The 17,428-nt window shown below is 33.8% G+C and overlaps 1 protein-coding gene across 8 annotated transcripts in view; it reads left to right on the top strand.

The window, feature by feature from the left end:
- Positions 1-17,428, top strand: part of PRPF40A (pre-mRNA processing factor 40 homolog A) — a 55,784-nt gene that overhangs the window by 15,021 nt on the left and 23,335 nt on the right. For all 8 annotated transcript variants that reach the window (XM_059052293.2, XM_059052289.2, XM_059052294.2 and 5 more), the window contains exons 3-5: positions 222-302; positions 1,456-1,486; positions 3,491-3,507. In XM_059052293.2, coding sequence (XP_058908276.1) covers positions 222-302; positions 1,456-1,486; positions 3,491-3,507 — 129 coding nt within the window. The remainder of the gene's footprint in view (positions 1-221; positions 303-1,455; positions 1,487-3,490; positions 3,508-17,428) is intronic.

The following is a 17,428-nucleotide window of genomic DNA, read 5'->3' as shown; positions in this document are numbered from 1 at the left end:
GTACATATAAATAATGACATAAGTATTAAAATAGATCATTTTAAAAATACTTCATTCATTCAACAAGCACTTACTAAGCATACTATTTATGTATGTAGTATAGTATTCACTGGGTTTTAATCCTAAGTTGTACATATTAGTTTTAATAACCAGATAGATTCTTAAAATCCTATTAGGTGCTTTGGTCTTACATAGTAATCTTTTTTTTACTTTTGTTCTAGATGCCTGGAATGATGTCTTCAGTAATGCCTGGAATGATGATGTCTCATATGTCTCAGGCTTCCATGCAGCCTGCCTTACCGGTAATCTTGTGAAAGTAACTGTTTTCTGTGATGTTTTGGTTTCTTTTGTCTATGAGATAACATGTATTTTGTAGGCAATCATGTTAGCTTTTTAAGTGCCTCCCAAGTACTATACGATGGGAATTACATGGACTTTTATTTTTAGTTTCTTGAATCCAGGCATTTACATTTTTTCTATATTTATATTGTAATTGTTGTACATCCTTAGTTATTAAATTAATTCTACATTAAACAAGTCTTGAATTCTTAAAAGCATAATTCGTTAGCCAGAAGCATTTTATTGCTCTTGTAACATTCTAATCTTAAAGAGCAGACATTTGCTTTACTGTATACTAATTAAAAATTGATAGGATGTGATTTAATACTAGATCCTAAATTTAGAAATCAAATTTCATTTGAAATCCACATTTCATGAGACTTCAGCTGTGGCACATTACTTAGAAAATCTTTGAATACTCTTATCACCCTTATTGGGTGGTATAGCAATATAGAAATCATTATGATATTCAAATTAGCATGACTTATTTATTAGTTATAATGAACAGATGTGGCATACTCCACTGGGGTAGGTTTGCAGTGTCGTATCCAAAACCCCTAGGGCCAGATACATTTCAAAATTTTTTTTATATTATAAAGTAATACATTGCATATAGTATATAATAATTATGTAAAAATTTCCCATGGGATCTTGGGCAGTGCACTTTCATTTCTAAAGCAGAACTTAAAGATACTCATTCTGACGTGGGATAAGTAAGACTGTAAACAGTTCATATCATTCAGGATAGGTTTTGCCACTGATGAGTTTTGGTGCCAAACTTAAAAAAAAAACAACTTGTTTTTCAGAGCTTTTTGGATCTTAGAATTGTGGGTAAAGGGTTGTGGATCTTTATATAACTGATCATTATATAAATAGAACACTTAAGATTAAAGTGCTTCAGTAGGCCCAGATTACTGCAAATTTTTTTTTTTTTTTTTTTACAATTTATAGCAAGCTCAGGGAACTGAGATCACTGAAACTTAACCAAGAATCTTTGAGTCAGCGGCTAGAGAATTGATAAATAGAGGGGACTGACTGACTATGCTTTAAGAGAATCGTATATAAAATACGGTTTAAGCAAGGTGAATGTTACTAATTTCATTTTTATTCTTACAGCCAGGAGTAAATAATATGGATGTAGCAGCAGGTATGTATACCATTTATGGTGATATATATTAGACTTAATTTGGACAGTAGCAACCGTATTATAGTGGGGAATAAAACAGTGTCTCTTGGGCACTATAATCAGCTCCTGATTTTTTTTTTTTTTTTTTTAGCAATGGAAAATGGAAATCCATAAGAAATTATCATAATTTTAGATTAGGATTTCTGAGACCGGATTTGGTCTTCAGATATACTTTGGCCCACGTGATGTTTTTAAATTTTATAATTAGTTGCTAACATTTAAAGTCTGCAGGCTTACATAAATATTGAATTTATCATTCTATACAAAAATTTAATTTATCTTGAAAAATTGGATGATCTGAACTTTTATTATTTACAGTGGTCTTTCTCAACACAGTAGATAAAGAATATTTGAATGGAAAATTCTGGTTGAGTCCATATTTACATTGAGCAAACATGGAATGGGTAGCAACTCCATACTTCAGATATCGAGCATGTGCTCTCAGCCTTCTGGACTACTTCAGTCATTTTTCTGGTACCTGCTTGGTCCTTATAGTCATTGTAGTTTGTAAGCCCTGTGATAATATTTTTTTTTCAGCTGGTTACCAATAAGTGTTTATTATGACTAGTTTGACTTTAACATATAATAATGCTTCAATGAGTAAGTAATGTCCTATGTAATTTAGTATTCCAGATGGTGAACTTTGTCCCATGATTATGCCAAAACATTTTTTCTTTTGAACATTATGGGTCGAAATATTATATGCTTTCCTGGAGGTTTATATGGGCCATAATTGATCTTTTTAAGATGTTTCACAGATTTCATTATTTAAGCTGTAATGATGTTCTGATATATCAATACCTCTGATATATCAATACCTTAGAATAGTATTTTATCCTATTTAGATATCTAGAGGTGGTTACTATTACCCTAAATAATCCTGGAAAATTACCTTAAAGTTTTTTTTAGTTACTTTTGAATGCTTTGACTCTATTATTGTTGTTCCATACTAGCTTTTTTTTTATTGCTCTCAGTATATATGTACTTAGTTCTGTTTCCTTTTTACAGTCTCTAGTTTTTTTTACATATAGTTTTAAGCTACTAGTTTCCTAAGTTAAAGATGATTCATATGAACTTTGTGACTAATAGGGATTTCCCCTTATGTCTTAAGATGGCTTTGGTAGTAGTTTAGGACAGTACCATCTAGTAGAACTTTCTGTAGGTGTAGAAATGTTCTGTAGTCTGTAGTGTTGTACACAGTAAACACAGCCACATGTAATTATTGAGTACTTGAAATGTGGCTAGTGCAAAGGAGGAACTGAATTTTAAATTTTTATTTAATCATAATTAATTTAAATTAGTTTAAACAGGGATATGTGGTGACTAAAGGATTCTGTATTGTACGGCATGTGTTTGGAACCTAGATAATTAAACTTGTCAGAAATCTAAAGCATAGAATCAGAGTTCTGACACATTACTGTACTTCAGCAGTATAGCAGAGAAATAGGAATTAGTTAAGATAAACACCTATTTAGCAAGAAAAGGAGACTTTAAACACAGATGTACATACAATAAAATTTGGAATAAAATTTACCAAAAACGATAATAGTTACATTAGGGAGATGGAATATGGGTTATTTATTTTTCATTCTACTTTTCAAACTTTCTGGAATGATGTCTTTAAAGCTAAACATGTAAATTAAAAGAATTCTGTGCTAAATCTTAAAAAAAGAATTAAAGACATTTTAAAAGGCAAGGGTGTGACTACTTCTCAAACACCTCCCAAGTGAGTTTGCAGATTGAAAGTTCAAAGTGCCAACTTAATTCTGAAAGTGCTTTGCACTATTGATGGCTTTCGTGCGGGAAAGAGAGCAAGTACATAGGTAATATGGGACAGTCTTGGGATATTTAGTGTGATGGGATGAGGAGGAAAAAACAGTATGAATAAATATTTTAACACTGTTAACTCAAGGAGAGCATGATATATCACACTGTAATATTGTTCCAAAATTTTTTTTTTTTTAGGTACAACATCCGGTGCAGTAAGTACCTTTGGAATATATTTATTTCATTATACTTCTTAGCCTACTACGTTGATGCATATTTCTCTTTTGAAGATTACCTACTAAGTTGAACCCTTTTCCTTTATTTTCTATGCCAAAGGTTGAAAATTTATTTGAGTGATTTATTTTAAAATCTGATTTTTCTGGGACTTAATCAGGGATAGGGGAATCACCAAGGTTTTGTTTTTTTTTTTTAATTCCTTAAAGCTCAGTGAAGAGTTTATGTGTGTAATCTCATTTCATCAAAACAGTCCTGAGAGGTAGCTGTTATTCTCATATGGTTGAGAAAATGCAGGAATCTGTGAATTAATTTTAAGTATGTTAGTATTTTAAATTTGGGGTGAAAGACTTTTAATTGTGACCTGTATTTAAATATTTTAAACTTTTATCCTTTGCTTTAAGATTGAATGGTTATAAAATATCCATTTGGTATTCTTCCATTATGAGTCTCTCTTGTTTGTTTTTGACTAATAATAGCTTCATGTTTTTCCTGCTTACTTAAATAATATGGACTCACTGGGAGGAAAATGAAGCAGACTTAAGTTAAAAAGAAGAAAGTAAATTACCCTGAGTTTTTCTACCATGAGGGAACCACCATGATTAATATTTTGGTTGTGTCAGTTGTCTGTCAAACTATTTTTTTTTTCTCACTTAATTGAAATATCTTTTTTGTCATGTATTAAATTCTCACATATTCTGACATCCATTTCTGGGTTTTCTTTTCCACTCTATTTCTAATTCAATATTACACGTTTTTCTGATTAGAGTAGATTTAATATTTAATAAGACAAGTCTTTCATGGTTTCTCTTTTCATTATGTCCTTTGCTATTTTCAGGTATTAGCATATGAATTTCCCTGTCCCCCACCAAAAGCATTCTTTAAATACACAGAGACATGCTCAAAAGGCAAAAATTGTGTTTTTATCTGAGATTAATTTAATACTTTCCATTTTAAGAAAACTGACATATTCATACTTTTCAATTAAACTTTCCCATCCAAAAATATTGTGTATTTATTTGAAAACTTGCTGTTGTTTTATTCTTTTTTGATTTCAGGTACACAAATTTCAGTTACTTGTGCTTTTCAGGCTATGGTCATTATTGTTGATCCATGGTGGTTCCCTCATATTTTTCCCTTTATTCTTTTTCCCTTACTCCAGTCCACCCTCCCCAGTAGGTGCTTACTTGGATATATGTCCTAAGACACATATATATTGGGAAAAACTTATGAAATGTTTTTGTGTAGCTTTTTGTTGTGTTTTTTTCTTGATCTTCATCCTTATTTTTTAATTGACATATAGTATTATATTAGTATCAGGTGCATAATGCAATGGTTCAATATTTGTATACATTACAAAATACTTACCAAAAATAAGTAGTTAACCCATCACCACACAAAGTAACAAAATTGTGTGTGTGTGTGTGTGTGTGTGTGTGTGTGTAGGACTTTACTCTTCAAAGATGTAATACAGTATTATTAACTATAGTCACCATGCTGTACATTTTATCCCTCATGACCTACTTATTTTATAGCTAAAAGTTTGTAGATTTTGACCCTCTTCACCCATTTCTCCCACACCCCAAACCATCCTCCCCTATGGCAATCATCAGTCTGTTCTCTGTTTCTATGAACTTGGTTTTTTAGTTTCGTTTTTCAGAATCTACATGTGAGATTATACGATACTTGTCTTTCTCTCTCTGGCTTATTTTACTTAGCATAATGCCTTCAAGGTCCATCCATGCTGTTGCAAATGGCAAGATTTCATTCATTCTTTTTTTATGGCTGAATAGTTTTCCTTGTGTGTATGTGCATTTTATATTTGTATCTTCTTTATTCATTCATCCATGTACACTTAGGTTATTTCCATATCTTAGCTATTAAAAATGATGCTTCAATGAACTTTTTATAGGAACTTCCATACTGTTTTCCGTAGTGGCTATACAATTTACATTCCCACCAACAGTGTAGGAGGGTTCCAATTTCTACACATCCTTGCCAACATTTGTTATTTCTTGGTTTTTTGATAATGGCCATCCTGACAAGTATGAGGTGAAATCTCATTATGGTTTTGATTTACGTTTCTCTGATGATTAGTGGTGTTGAGTATCTTTTTATATACCTATTGGCCATTTGTATGCCTTTTTTGCCCATTCTTTAATTGGATTATTTGTGGTATTTTGCTGTTGATTTGTAGGAGTTTCTTACATATTGTGGATATTAACCCCTTATCAGATACATGGTTTGCAAGTATTTTCTTCGTTCCAGAGGTTATATTTTCACTCTGTTTACTGTGTGGAAGCTTTTCACTTTGATGTAGTCCCACTTGCTTTCTATTCCTAAACATGAGGAACTAGTTCAGAATTACTTTTAACTTCCTTTTAGACTCCCTTACAATGAGTGGTGGTTTAAGGATAGCAAAACATGGTTCTAACCAGAACTCTAATGAACATTCTGTGTAATTCAGGCTATGAATATGTACCTGGCAAGAGAAATTCCTGTGTATTTAATCTGTGGTCAAGCAGATCCAAGAGAGCCACTTCCCTAGGTTTCCTCTGCTGTCCTCGCCATTCTTTTTGCCTTCTGGAGTCAAAAAATCAGGTATTAGTTGCCTTGACATTTATTAGAAGAAATTGACTGTTTGGATCTCTCTAATCAGTCATTCTGACAGGCTTTCTAAACAGAAATAGCTTTTTCTGCATAGCACCTGCTGCCAGTGCTGTGCAGGTTGAGGTGCTCACTATAGGCCTACTTCAGTTATTGGTTCAGTTCCAGACCACTGCAAGAAAGTGAATGTCAGTCACGAATTTTTTGGTTTCCCAGTGCATATTAAAGTTATGTTTACACTACACTGTAGTCTATTAAGTGTGCAATAGCATTATGTCTAAAAAAGCAATGTATATACCTTAATTTTAAAATACTTTATTGTGAGAAAATGCTAACCAACCATCTCAGCCTTTAGCGAGTCATAATCTACTGATCACAGATCACTATAACAAATATAGTGAAAAAGTTTGAAATATTGTAACAGTAACCAAAATGTAGCACAGAGACACAAAGTGAGCAAATGCTGTTGGAAAAGTGGCGCTAATAGACTTGCTCCACAGAGTGTTTCCACAAACATTCAATTTTTTAAAAAGGCAATAATCTGCGAAACACAGTAAAGCTAAGTGCCATGTAAATGTGTAAAGTTGCCAGATTACAGCAAATTCAAGTTTTGCTTTTTGGAGATTTCTGGAATTTTAAAAATATTTTCCATCTGTGGTTGGGTGAATCCACTGATATGGAGGGCTAACTGCTGTAGTTCAGTCTTCTTTTAAGTCTTTTATGATAGAGTTTTTTTTTTTTTTTTTTTTTTTTTTTTTGTGTTACGCGGGCCTCTCACCGTTGTGGCCTCTCCCGTTGCGGGGCACAGGCTCCGGACGCGCAGGCTCAGCGGCCATGGCTCACGGGCCCAGCCGCTCCGCGGCATGTGGGATCTTCCCGTACCGGGGCACGAACCCGTATCCCCTGCATCGGCAGGCGGATTCTCAACCACTGCGCCACCAGGGAAGCCCTATGATAGAGTTTTTAATATTCTCCATTAAAGGCTTGTGCATTCTTCATTTTGTTAGATTACAGATACTGTATAAGGTTTGGAGCCATTTTGAATTTTGTTGTGCTTTATGTTATCATTTTTCTGTGCTTATCCAGCAGGCTTGCTGAACTCTTGTTGCTTAGTGAGTTTTCTGTGTAATACTACTACCCTCAAATGACAGTTTTGGCTCCTTCTCTTCTAGTCCTCATATTTGTATCTACTATTATTGTTTCAGGAAGAACCTCTAGTGCTATGGTGAGTGGTAGCAGTGATAAACTGGCATCTTGTCTTCTTTCCTCTCCTAAAGGGAATAAGTTTAAAATTTCTCCATTAAATATGATGTTTACTACAGTTTTTTGGTATGCAGTCTATGTTAAGTTGAAGCTTTCTTCTATTCCTGGTTTGCTGATAGTGTTCAATATGTACTTATTTTTAAAATTCTTCAGTGTTTTTTTCCATGTCAACTAAGATGATCATATGATATTTTCTGCTCTGTTAATGTGAAAGTACATGGATAAGTTTTCTGACATTGCCATCTTTACATCACTAACATGAACCCTAGTTATTCATTATGTGTATTTAGCGGTATGTATATGTGCATACACGTGTTTAATTTCTTCTGAATTTAGTTTGCTAGTATCTTTTTTAGGTTGCTTGTTTCTGGAGAATAATCTCTCTTTTCTGGTCCTTAGAACAACTTAATAACTTATTTCTTAATGCTTGACAGAACACAACTAAAAACAGACTGGACCTAACACTTTTTTTTAAAAATTAAAGTATAGTTGCTATATAATAATATATGTTACAGGTGTGCAGTATATAGTGATTTACAATTTTTAAAATTTATACTCCATTTAGTTATTGTAAAATATTGGCTATATTCACCATGTTGTACAATATATCTTGGTAGTTTATTTTATACGAAACAGTTTGTACCTCTCAATCCCGTACACCTGTATTGACCCTCACCCCTTCCCTCTCCCCACTGGTAACCACCAGTTTGTTCTCTGTATCTGTGAGTCTGCTTCTTCTTTGTTATATTCACTAGTTGTATTTTTTAGATTCCACATGTAAGTGATACCATACAGTATTTGTCGTTCTCCGTGTGACATATTTCACTTAGCATAATGCCCTTGAAGTCCATCCATGTTACTGCAAATGGCAAAATTTCATCCTTTTTTATAGCTGAGTAGTATTCCATTGTGTGTGTGTGTGTGTGTGTGTGTGTGTGTGTGTGTGTGTGCGCGCGCGCGTGTGTTTGTGTGTTTCACATCTTCTTTACCCATTCGTTTGTTGATAGACCCTTAGGTTCCTTCCTTATCTTGGCAATTGTTAATAATGCTGCTGTGAACGTAAGGGTGCGTGTATTTTTTTCAAATTAGTGTTTTTATTTTCTTTGGATATATACCCAGGAGTGGAATTGCTGTGTCATATGGTAGTTCTATTTTTAGTTTTTTGAGAAACCTCTATACTGGTTTCCACAGTGGCTGTACAAGTTTACATTCCCACCAACATTTACGAGGGTTCCCTTTTCTCCACGTTCTTGCCAACATTTGTTATTTGCATTCTTTTTGATGATAGCCGTCTGACATGTGTGAGATGATATCTCATTATGATTTTGATTTGCATTTCCCTGATGATTGATTACTGATGTTGAGCATCTTTTTTCATGTGCCTGTTGGCCATCTGCATTTCCTCTTTGGAAAAATGTCTATTTGAGTCTTCTGCCCAATTTTTATTGGGTTTTCTGTTGTTGTTTTTTGTTTATTTTTTGTTTTTTGATGTTGAGTTGTATGAGCTGTTTATATTTTGGATATTAACTCATTGGTCATATCATTTGTAAATATTTTCTTCTAGTCAGTAGATTGTCTTTTCGATTTGTTAATGGTTTCCTTTGCTCTGCAAAAGCTTTTAAAGTTTACTTTGGCTCTAATAGTTTTTGAGGATAATGGTTTTGGATTACCATTTCAATATCCTTAGTGGTTATTGGGCTATTCCAGTTTTCAATTGCTTGTAATAATTTCATGTTTCTTCCAGATTTTTATCTATGTTATTGAGGTTTAATAATTGTTTAGCATAGAGTTAGAAATCATAATAGCTATCATTGTCCTTTTTGTTTTTTTTGTTTTTTTGAAGAGGGTAGGGTAACTATTCAATTTTTGTTGTCATCTTTACTTCCTTCGTGATTACTTACTCTCTTACTCTTTTTCTAGCATCTTGAGTCCTTAGCTCACTGGTTTTCAGACATCCTTAACTGTGCTGCTTAAGCTTTGTGGTTTTTTTTTTAATAAACTTATTTATGTATGTATGTATGTATGTTTGGCTCTGTTGGGTCTTTGTTGCTGCATGCAGGCTTTCTCTAGTTGCAGCGAGCGGGGGCTCCTCTTCGTTGCGGTGTGTGGGCTTCTCATTGCAGTGGCTTATCTTGCTGAGGAGCACAGCCTCTAGGTGCATGGGCTTCAGTATTTGTAGCACACAGGCTTAGTAGTTGTGGCGCACAGGCTTAGTTGCTCCGTGGCATGTGAGATCTTCTCGGACCAGGGATCAAACCGGTGTCCCTTGCATTGCTAGGTGGATTCTTAACCACTGCTCCACCAGGGAAGTCCTGGCAGACAGATTCTTAACCATGGCGCCTCCAGGGAAGTCCCCTAAGTTTTGACATAAAGAATTTTTGTTGTCATTCAGCTCTCAGTATCTTGTTTTCTTTTTTCGTCATTTGATTTCATTTTTATTAGGTATTAAGTGGTTGGTTTTTTTGGTTTCCAGATGTCATATTTTTTTTTTTCCAAATTGACTTTTTTTTTTCTAGAGAAATTTTAGATTGAGTGCAAAGTAGAGAGTTCCCAAATACCCCCTATCCCACATACATACAGCCTTCCCTTCTATCATCATCTCTCCCCAGAGTGGTACATTTACTACAGTTGATGAACATACATTGACACATCATTATCACCCAAAGTCCAGTTTGCCTTAGGGTTCACTCTTGGTGTTATGCATTCTGTGAGTTGGACAAATGTTTAGTGATGTGTATCTCTCTTGATAGTGTCATACAGAATAGTTTCAGTGCACTAAAAGTCCTCTGAGCTCTGTCTTCTTCATCCCTCTCCCCATCTCCAACCACAACCCCTGCAGCCACTGGTCTTTTTACTGTCTCCATAGTTTTACCTTTTCCTGATGTCATATAGTTAGAATCATACAGTATGTGACCCTTTCAGATTGGCTTCATTCATTTAATTTTCCTCCATTTCTTTTCTTTGAAAGCTCATTTCTTTTTAGCACTGAATAACAAAATAATTATAATAGAGGTGAATAATATTTTGTTGTCTGGACATGCCACAGTTTGTTTATCCATTCAGCTACTAAAAGACATTTTGGTTGCTTCTAGGTTTTAGCAATTATGACTAAAGCTGCTAAAAACATAAAGGTTTTTGTGTGGATTTAAGTTTTCAACGCATTTGGGTAAACATAAAGGAGCACGATTGCTTCATCATATAGTAATAGTATATTTACTTTTGTAAGGAACTACCAAACTGTCTTCCAAAGTGGCTGTACCATTTTGACTTCCCACCAGCAATGAATGAGAGTTCCTGTTGCTTCACATCCTCACTAACATTTGGTATTGTCGGTGTTCCAGATTTTTTTGGCGTTTTAATAGGTGTGTGGTGCATCTCATTTTAATTTGCAACTCTGTAATAGTGTATGATGTTGAGCATCTTTTCATATGCTTACTTGTATCTATGTCTTTTTTTATTGAGGTGCCCAGATTTTTTACTCTTTTTACAGACTTAATTTTATTTATTTTTGTCAGCGTTGAGTATTCGTTGCTGCACACAGGCTTTCTCTAGTTGTGTCGAGCCGGGGGCTACTCTTCATTGCAGTGTGCGGACCTCTCCTTGTGGTGGCTTCTCCTGTTGCGGAGCACCACCTCAAGGCACGCAGGCTTCAGTAGTTGTGGCTCACGGGGTCTAGAGCGCAGGCTCAGCAGTTGTGGTGCATGGGCCTAGTTGCTCTGTGGCATGTGGGATCCTCCCAGACCAGGGATTGAACCCGAGTCCCCTGCATTGGCAGGCGGACTCTTATCCACTGCACCACCAGGGAAGTACCTACTCATTTTTCTTAATGATAAGTTTAAAGAGTTTTTATATATTTTGGTTAACAGTACTTTAACAGATGTGTCTTTTGCAAATAATTTGTTTGTGGCTTTTTGCATTCTTTTAACTGCATTTGGCAGAGCAGAGGTTTTTAATTTTAATTAAGTCCATCCTATCAATTGTTTCTTTCATTGATCATGCCTTTGAGAGACTTATTTTTTTATAAGGTGTACCTTTTTGCATTATGGTCAGAAAGCACAGTCTATAAGATGTTGATTCTTTGCAGTTTATTAAAGCTTCCTTTATGTTCTATGTCAAGACCAATTTTAGAGGAGTTTTTTGTGCTGCTAATTTAAAGTTATTTTGTTTTTCTGTATCTTGACATATCTTTCATCTAAGGAGAGGGGTATATTAAAATCTTTAACTTGAAGAGGTGAGTCATCTTTTTCTCCCATATTTTTCTGTTTTTGCTCTGTATTTCAAGGCTCAGTTGCCAATAAATGCATATATGTTGAGGATAAGCTCTTTATCTGTTAACTATCAATATTCAAGCCCCTCTTTCTATTTAGGTGGGACAGTTATTATAGTTATTTTTATTTCTTTTTACCTTGTAAAAACTTGTTATGTTGTAAATAGAATATTTTTCCCATTTTTATTACAAGGTATTGTCATTCAAAAATTTTTGTATATCTTACAGCCAGCTAGATTACCAGAGGCACTGGAAAATTAGTTGTTGTTTTTTTTTATTTGAGTCTTTAGCAGTAAAGGCAAGAGAATTTATCTCTTTCCCAATCTTAATACCAGTCATTAATTTTATTGCCATAGTGTATTTGTCGAATTATAGTGATTGCAGACTTAGTTTTGGTCATGATTTTAATGGAAGTGGCTTTAGAATAATTTTTATTGGCCTTTGATAAACTATCATTTAAATGTTTTTCTCTTTATTATTGTATTATTTGAGGATTTTTTCTTTTTATTTTTTGTAGACTTATGAATTGTCCTGATATTCAGGATGTAATTTGATCGTACCAAGTCCATTAGTGTGATCACGTGGTGTTTTTCAATTTGTTAATAGAAATACTTTCTTTTATAGATATCCCAATATTGAACTACCCTTGCACTTTTACAATAAATTCTACTTTGTCAGAGTGTATATACTGAGGATTCTCTTGGCTTTAATTTAAATTCTTACATTTATATTTATAAGTAAAATTGCCTGCTTTTCTTTTTTTGATACCTTTTCTGTTGAGTTTTGTAACTGATAAAGAGCTTTTCATCTCTTTCTGTGATCTGAAATAATATTGTAATCCTCTGTCCGTTAAAGGTTGCATAAGGTTCTACTATAAAATCATCTGGTTAGGTATCTTTCAATTGCGTCTATGGTAATTGGAATATTCAAGTGTGACCTGTTTCTTCTGGGTGAAATTTGGTGAAGTAATTTGGGAGGAAATCATTTCCTCGAAATTTTGAAATTGGTTGTGAATCTGTTCTATGTCTGTGGTTATTTTCCTTATTTAGAGTAATGAGGGGATTTTTCTATCTAAGTGTTTGGATTTAGTCATTTTTTTCTCTTTCAGTTTTGTTCAGTTGAGCTTATATATCGTATAAGTGTTTACATTTTGAGTTTGAATGTACTGAATTAATTCACAACCCAATGGTTGACTAGCTTTTTTGAATCTGAAAAGTATATTAGCTCTCTTGATAATTATATATGTGCATTTGTTTTCCTTATACCCTGGTTTTTGTTTTGGGGGTTTGTTTCGTTTTGTTTTGTTTTTGCATTTCAGATATTTTCAGTATGTATTGTGCTGCTACATCATTTGTTACAGTGTTTTGCTTTTTTTATTTAGTGCTTCATCTTAGACATTTTTCATTATATTAAAAATAGACCTATATAAGAGAGTTTATAGTATGAATGGACAGTAATTGAACTGTCATTGAGGGGTTATTGATTTATCTCTATCTTGTCACCATTATTAGTAATCTGGTAGAGACTATCCTTGTGCAGTCTTTGCAGCTATACAAATGGGATTTTGTAGAGTGAAACTTCAGGATCAAGAGATTATGTTTGCATTTTTGATTTGATAAGAACTAAATTACCTTCAGAGAAATAATACTAATTCTATTCCCAACAGTAGCATGAGAGTACGCTTTTCTTCACACCCTTTTAACATTGCATACCGCTGCTCTTTGTCATTCATCTGATGAGCAGAACGTTTCATTTTAATATGCGCTTTCTTCATTTACTAGTGAAGTTGAACATCCAGTTATGTTATCTGTATTGAGTTCTGCTAGTGGCCGTGTTTATATTTCCATTAGAATGTCTTTTCTTATTGATGGTAACAGAGTTTTGTTTGTTAAGGGCAATCATTTTTTAATCCCTTGTTTTGTAAATATATACTCCCAGTTTATCGTTTGTAAAAATGTTTACTTTCGGTTGATTGTCCAGAACTGCCATTTGTGTCATCAGTTTTTTATTAGTACAATAAGTGTGTCAGTCAGAAAATAGTTTTGGGAATGGTGTCATCTGTGATGAAAGTGCAGAGTAATACTAAGGCACCAAAGCAATGAATATCTTAATAACTCCTGCAGTGCCCCAAAGCAACTAACCTTAAGGTTAATAGTAATGTCCTGGCTTTAACTCATTTAGAATATACATTTAAGTCTTTGTTATGTTTTTCCCAGTTTTGCAAAGGCAGTCTCAGTCTTTGATAGGTAGCATTTGCTTATTGCTCTAGAGAGGTCTTATGTTTAAAAAAAAAAAAAAATAGTAATTTTGTAGGAAAATGAGTCTCATTAATAGACTATGGTAATATGACTATCAGTACTTAATAACTACTTGCATAGGTCATATTTTATACTATGAAGATAACTCTCCAGTTGTTAGTTGTTGATATATTCTTTATGCCACTCTTCATCTTACACTCAACATTCAGATACATTTGTTTTTAAATTTTTCTTTTAAAATATTAATTATTAGTTTTGGCCAGAAGCAAGACATATTATAATTTTACTTTAAGCTGCAGATCAGATATTTCTAAGGAAAAAGAAAAATTTATCAGATAAATTACTTTTTCCACTCCAAAATGACTTTTTAAGTGAATTTGATGTATTGCTTAAGACATTTGTACAGAATTTATATTCCTGTCTGAAATGATTTCATTTGTATTGATGCCAACAGTTGGAGCCTTAATCCATAGTAGGACCTTAGTTTGGGCTAGGAGAATGTTGTAATGAACTTAAGCTAGCTATGTTACCATGGTCATGTTACTTTACTTTCTTGTGCTCCATTTTCACTTCTATAAAGTGGGGATAATAAATGGTATCTGTCTCATAGGGTTATTAAAAGCATTAACTGATAATTGATGCAAAGCAGTTAGTACAGGGCTTAATACTTAGTAGTTGGCCAAAATTCATCTGTTCTTATTGATAATTAGACTGTCCCTGAATACAAGCTTGAAACAGTATTTCAGGGTAGGTAAAATGTGGTTTTTTTAGGGGCAGAAATTACTGAATTGTTCTAGTTTTATCATTTATTTCCTGAATCACTATGAGCAAGTTGTTAACCCTCCTAAGTCTTGATTTTTTTAATTTGTAAAATGCGGATAATGGTCTTACCTGCTTTGTAGTACAGTTGTAAAATTCAAATAAAGTAATAGTGAATACTAAATTGCATACTATTTGTTTTACTAGTTTGTATACTTCTCATTTTTGGTCAAGTGTACATAGTCCCTTTCTTTTTCATTCCATTATCTCATATGTTTATTTCTGGTGAGCTTCCTCTTTCCTTGATGCCTTTAGCAAATGTGACTTGGGAAGTTTAAATATAATTTTGGAACTTAATAGATTTCTTCTTAGTGCAATCCTGAGTTGGTACTGAGTTCATTTTTTTTAAAAAATAAGAAATACAGACCTCTTTATCTATCTTAACATCACTTAATTTATGAAATAAAGCATTATGCATACAATTGAAGAAGCTTCTATATATGTCTGTTACTGCACCACTTTTTTATTATAAGATGTTAAAATAGGTGAATAACAGCAAGCTAAATATTTTTCAGCAGTTATTTACTGTTTGCTCCAGAGAGATTATAGTTGTCATATTCTGCAGAGGTACTAGAACAAGTTAAGGAATTTAAATACACCTTTGGGATTATCTAATCATCCTGGTGCATCATTCAGAAATCTGTTCTGTAAGATTCTGTAAGTGGTCATGTCAGACTGTTTACAGAATGGACTTAACAGATCTCTATAGGAAGGGCTATTTTGTATTAAACAACCCAAATTTGGTCAAGTTCTTTTCTGTGAATTCTAATGGCGCTCTATAATTCCTTCACTTAACTCTAGTTCTTTTCTCAGAAATTACAGAAAATAATCATCTTACCTCATCTACTTTTGTTAAAATTACATTGATTTATGTCCTCCTTAAGTCGTCCTTTCTTGTTCTCCATCCCCACAATTTGCAAATGTTCCTTATATAGTTTTCGATTAGCATATTTCAACATTTAACACATCTGAAATTGGAATGCATTCTATCATCCATGATGTCCTATGATCTTTGTTCTCCAGACAGCAGTTATCACCTAGTTGTGCATGACTGAACAGTAAACGTGCCAACATCAGAAGACTGAATGTCAGTGGTTTGCAAGAAAATCCTAGAAATAATGGCACAACACTCTTTTATCAGCTAGGAATAAAATGATTATGTGAGAGAGTAGGAAAAACAATGAATCACATGTGTTTAACCACATTCCCAAAGCAGGAATCAAAAGTAGATCTGCTCCATTACTCAGTAAAGTTGATAAGGAGGGAAGAAAGGTAAGCCAGTTTTAAATAGGTAAGGAGAAAATTAAGAACCAGTAGCAGTGGTTTTCAGTTATTTTATGGCTTGTTTTGTTTTGCTTTTAAGAAATGCTGCATTATTAGTAGGATTCTTGGTACGCAACGGGGATGGATGGTATTGTGTGGAAATATAATGGACATTAGCAACTTGGATACAGTAAGGGGTCTGAGTGTAAAGTTTAAGGAATAGATTATTTTATTTGCCTATTTTCCTTTTTATGTATTCACAGGAGTGATAGGGGATAAAACTTGTCTAATAAGTAAGAATAAGTCCTTTCAAAACGTTTAACTTAAGTCTGAGTGATAAAAAAATGTGGTGGTTTGACAGTGATTTTACCTTTTCTTTCTTAGAGGAATGTACAACGATCTTTTGTTTTAGATTTGTAGAAATTTGGTATAGATCATTTTTATAACCCTTTTTGAGCATACTTTAGTTTGAAAAATCTGGTGCCCAGAAGTGGGCTTTAGATCTCATCCAGTAATTCATTCATTCATGATTCTTTGTAAAACTGCTTTTTAAAAATCACTTTATTAAGGTATGATTGACATATGAAAAGCTGTACATATTAAATGTGTATGACTGGATGATTTGGGGAATAAATACACATCCATGAAACTATCATCAAGACCATAGACATCTATCATCTCTCAAAGGTTCCTCCCAACCCCTTTTGTTATTATTATTTTGTGTTTGTGCACATGTGTATATATGGTGAACTTATAAAACTCTTAACCAACCTTTTATTTATTTATTTTCTTTAATTTTTTGGCTGTGTCAGGTCTTCGTTGTGGCGCGTGGGCCTCTCTCTAGTTGTGCCATGTGGGCTCCAGAGTGTGTGGGCTCTGTGGTTTGCAGCATGTAGGCTCTTTAGTTGTGGCCTGCGGGCTTAGTTGCCCTGCAGCATGTGGGATCTTAGTTCCCCCACCAAAGATAGAACCTGTGTCCCCTGCATTGGAAGGCAGGTTCTTTATCACTGGACCACCAGGGAAGCCCCTTAAGCAACCTTTATTTGAGCTATCATGTCTGTTGATACTTGAGGTCTTACTAACAACTTTTAGTAGTTTCTTAGTAGTTCTTTTGGACCCCATTAGTGGATTTATATTCTGTATCAAACTAGTTTCATGTAAAACTTTATCTTATCTTGTGTTGAGTCATTTGTATTCTCACATTTTATCCCTGTTAAATTTCACCTTGTTGATTATTAAGTTCTGATTGTCATGCAAAGGCACCCTTTCTAATTTTGATGCCTGTATCTTTATGGCATGTCAATTTAGAACTTTGTCCAACTTGATGTAAATATTCTGTGGGTTAGAGTTGTTGAGCTCATGATCAATCCACCTATACTACATTAGTATCTCGTTCATATATTTTTTATCCACAAGGCATAGATT

Source organism: Kogia breviceps, chromosome 2, assembly GCF_026419965.1.
Source record: "Kogia breviceps isolate mKogBre1 chromosome 2, mKogBre1 haplotype 1, whole genome shotgun sequence".
NCBI lineage: Eukaryota > Metazoa > Chordata > Mammalia > Artiodactyla > Physeteridae > Kogia > Kogia breviceps.
Note: the sequence above shows the minus strand (reverse complement) of the source record. Positions and strands in the feature narration are given on the sequence as shown.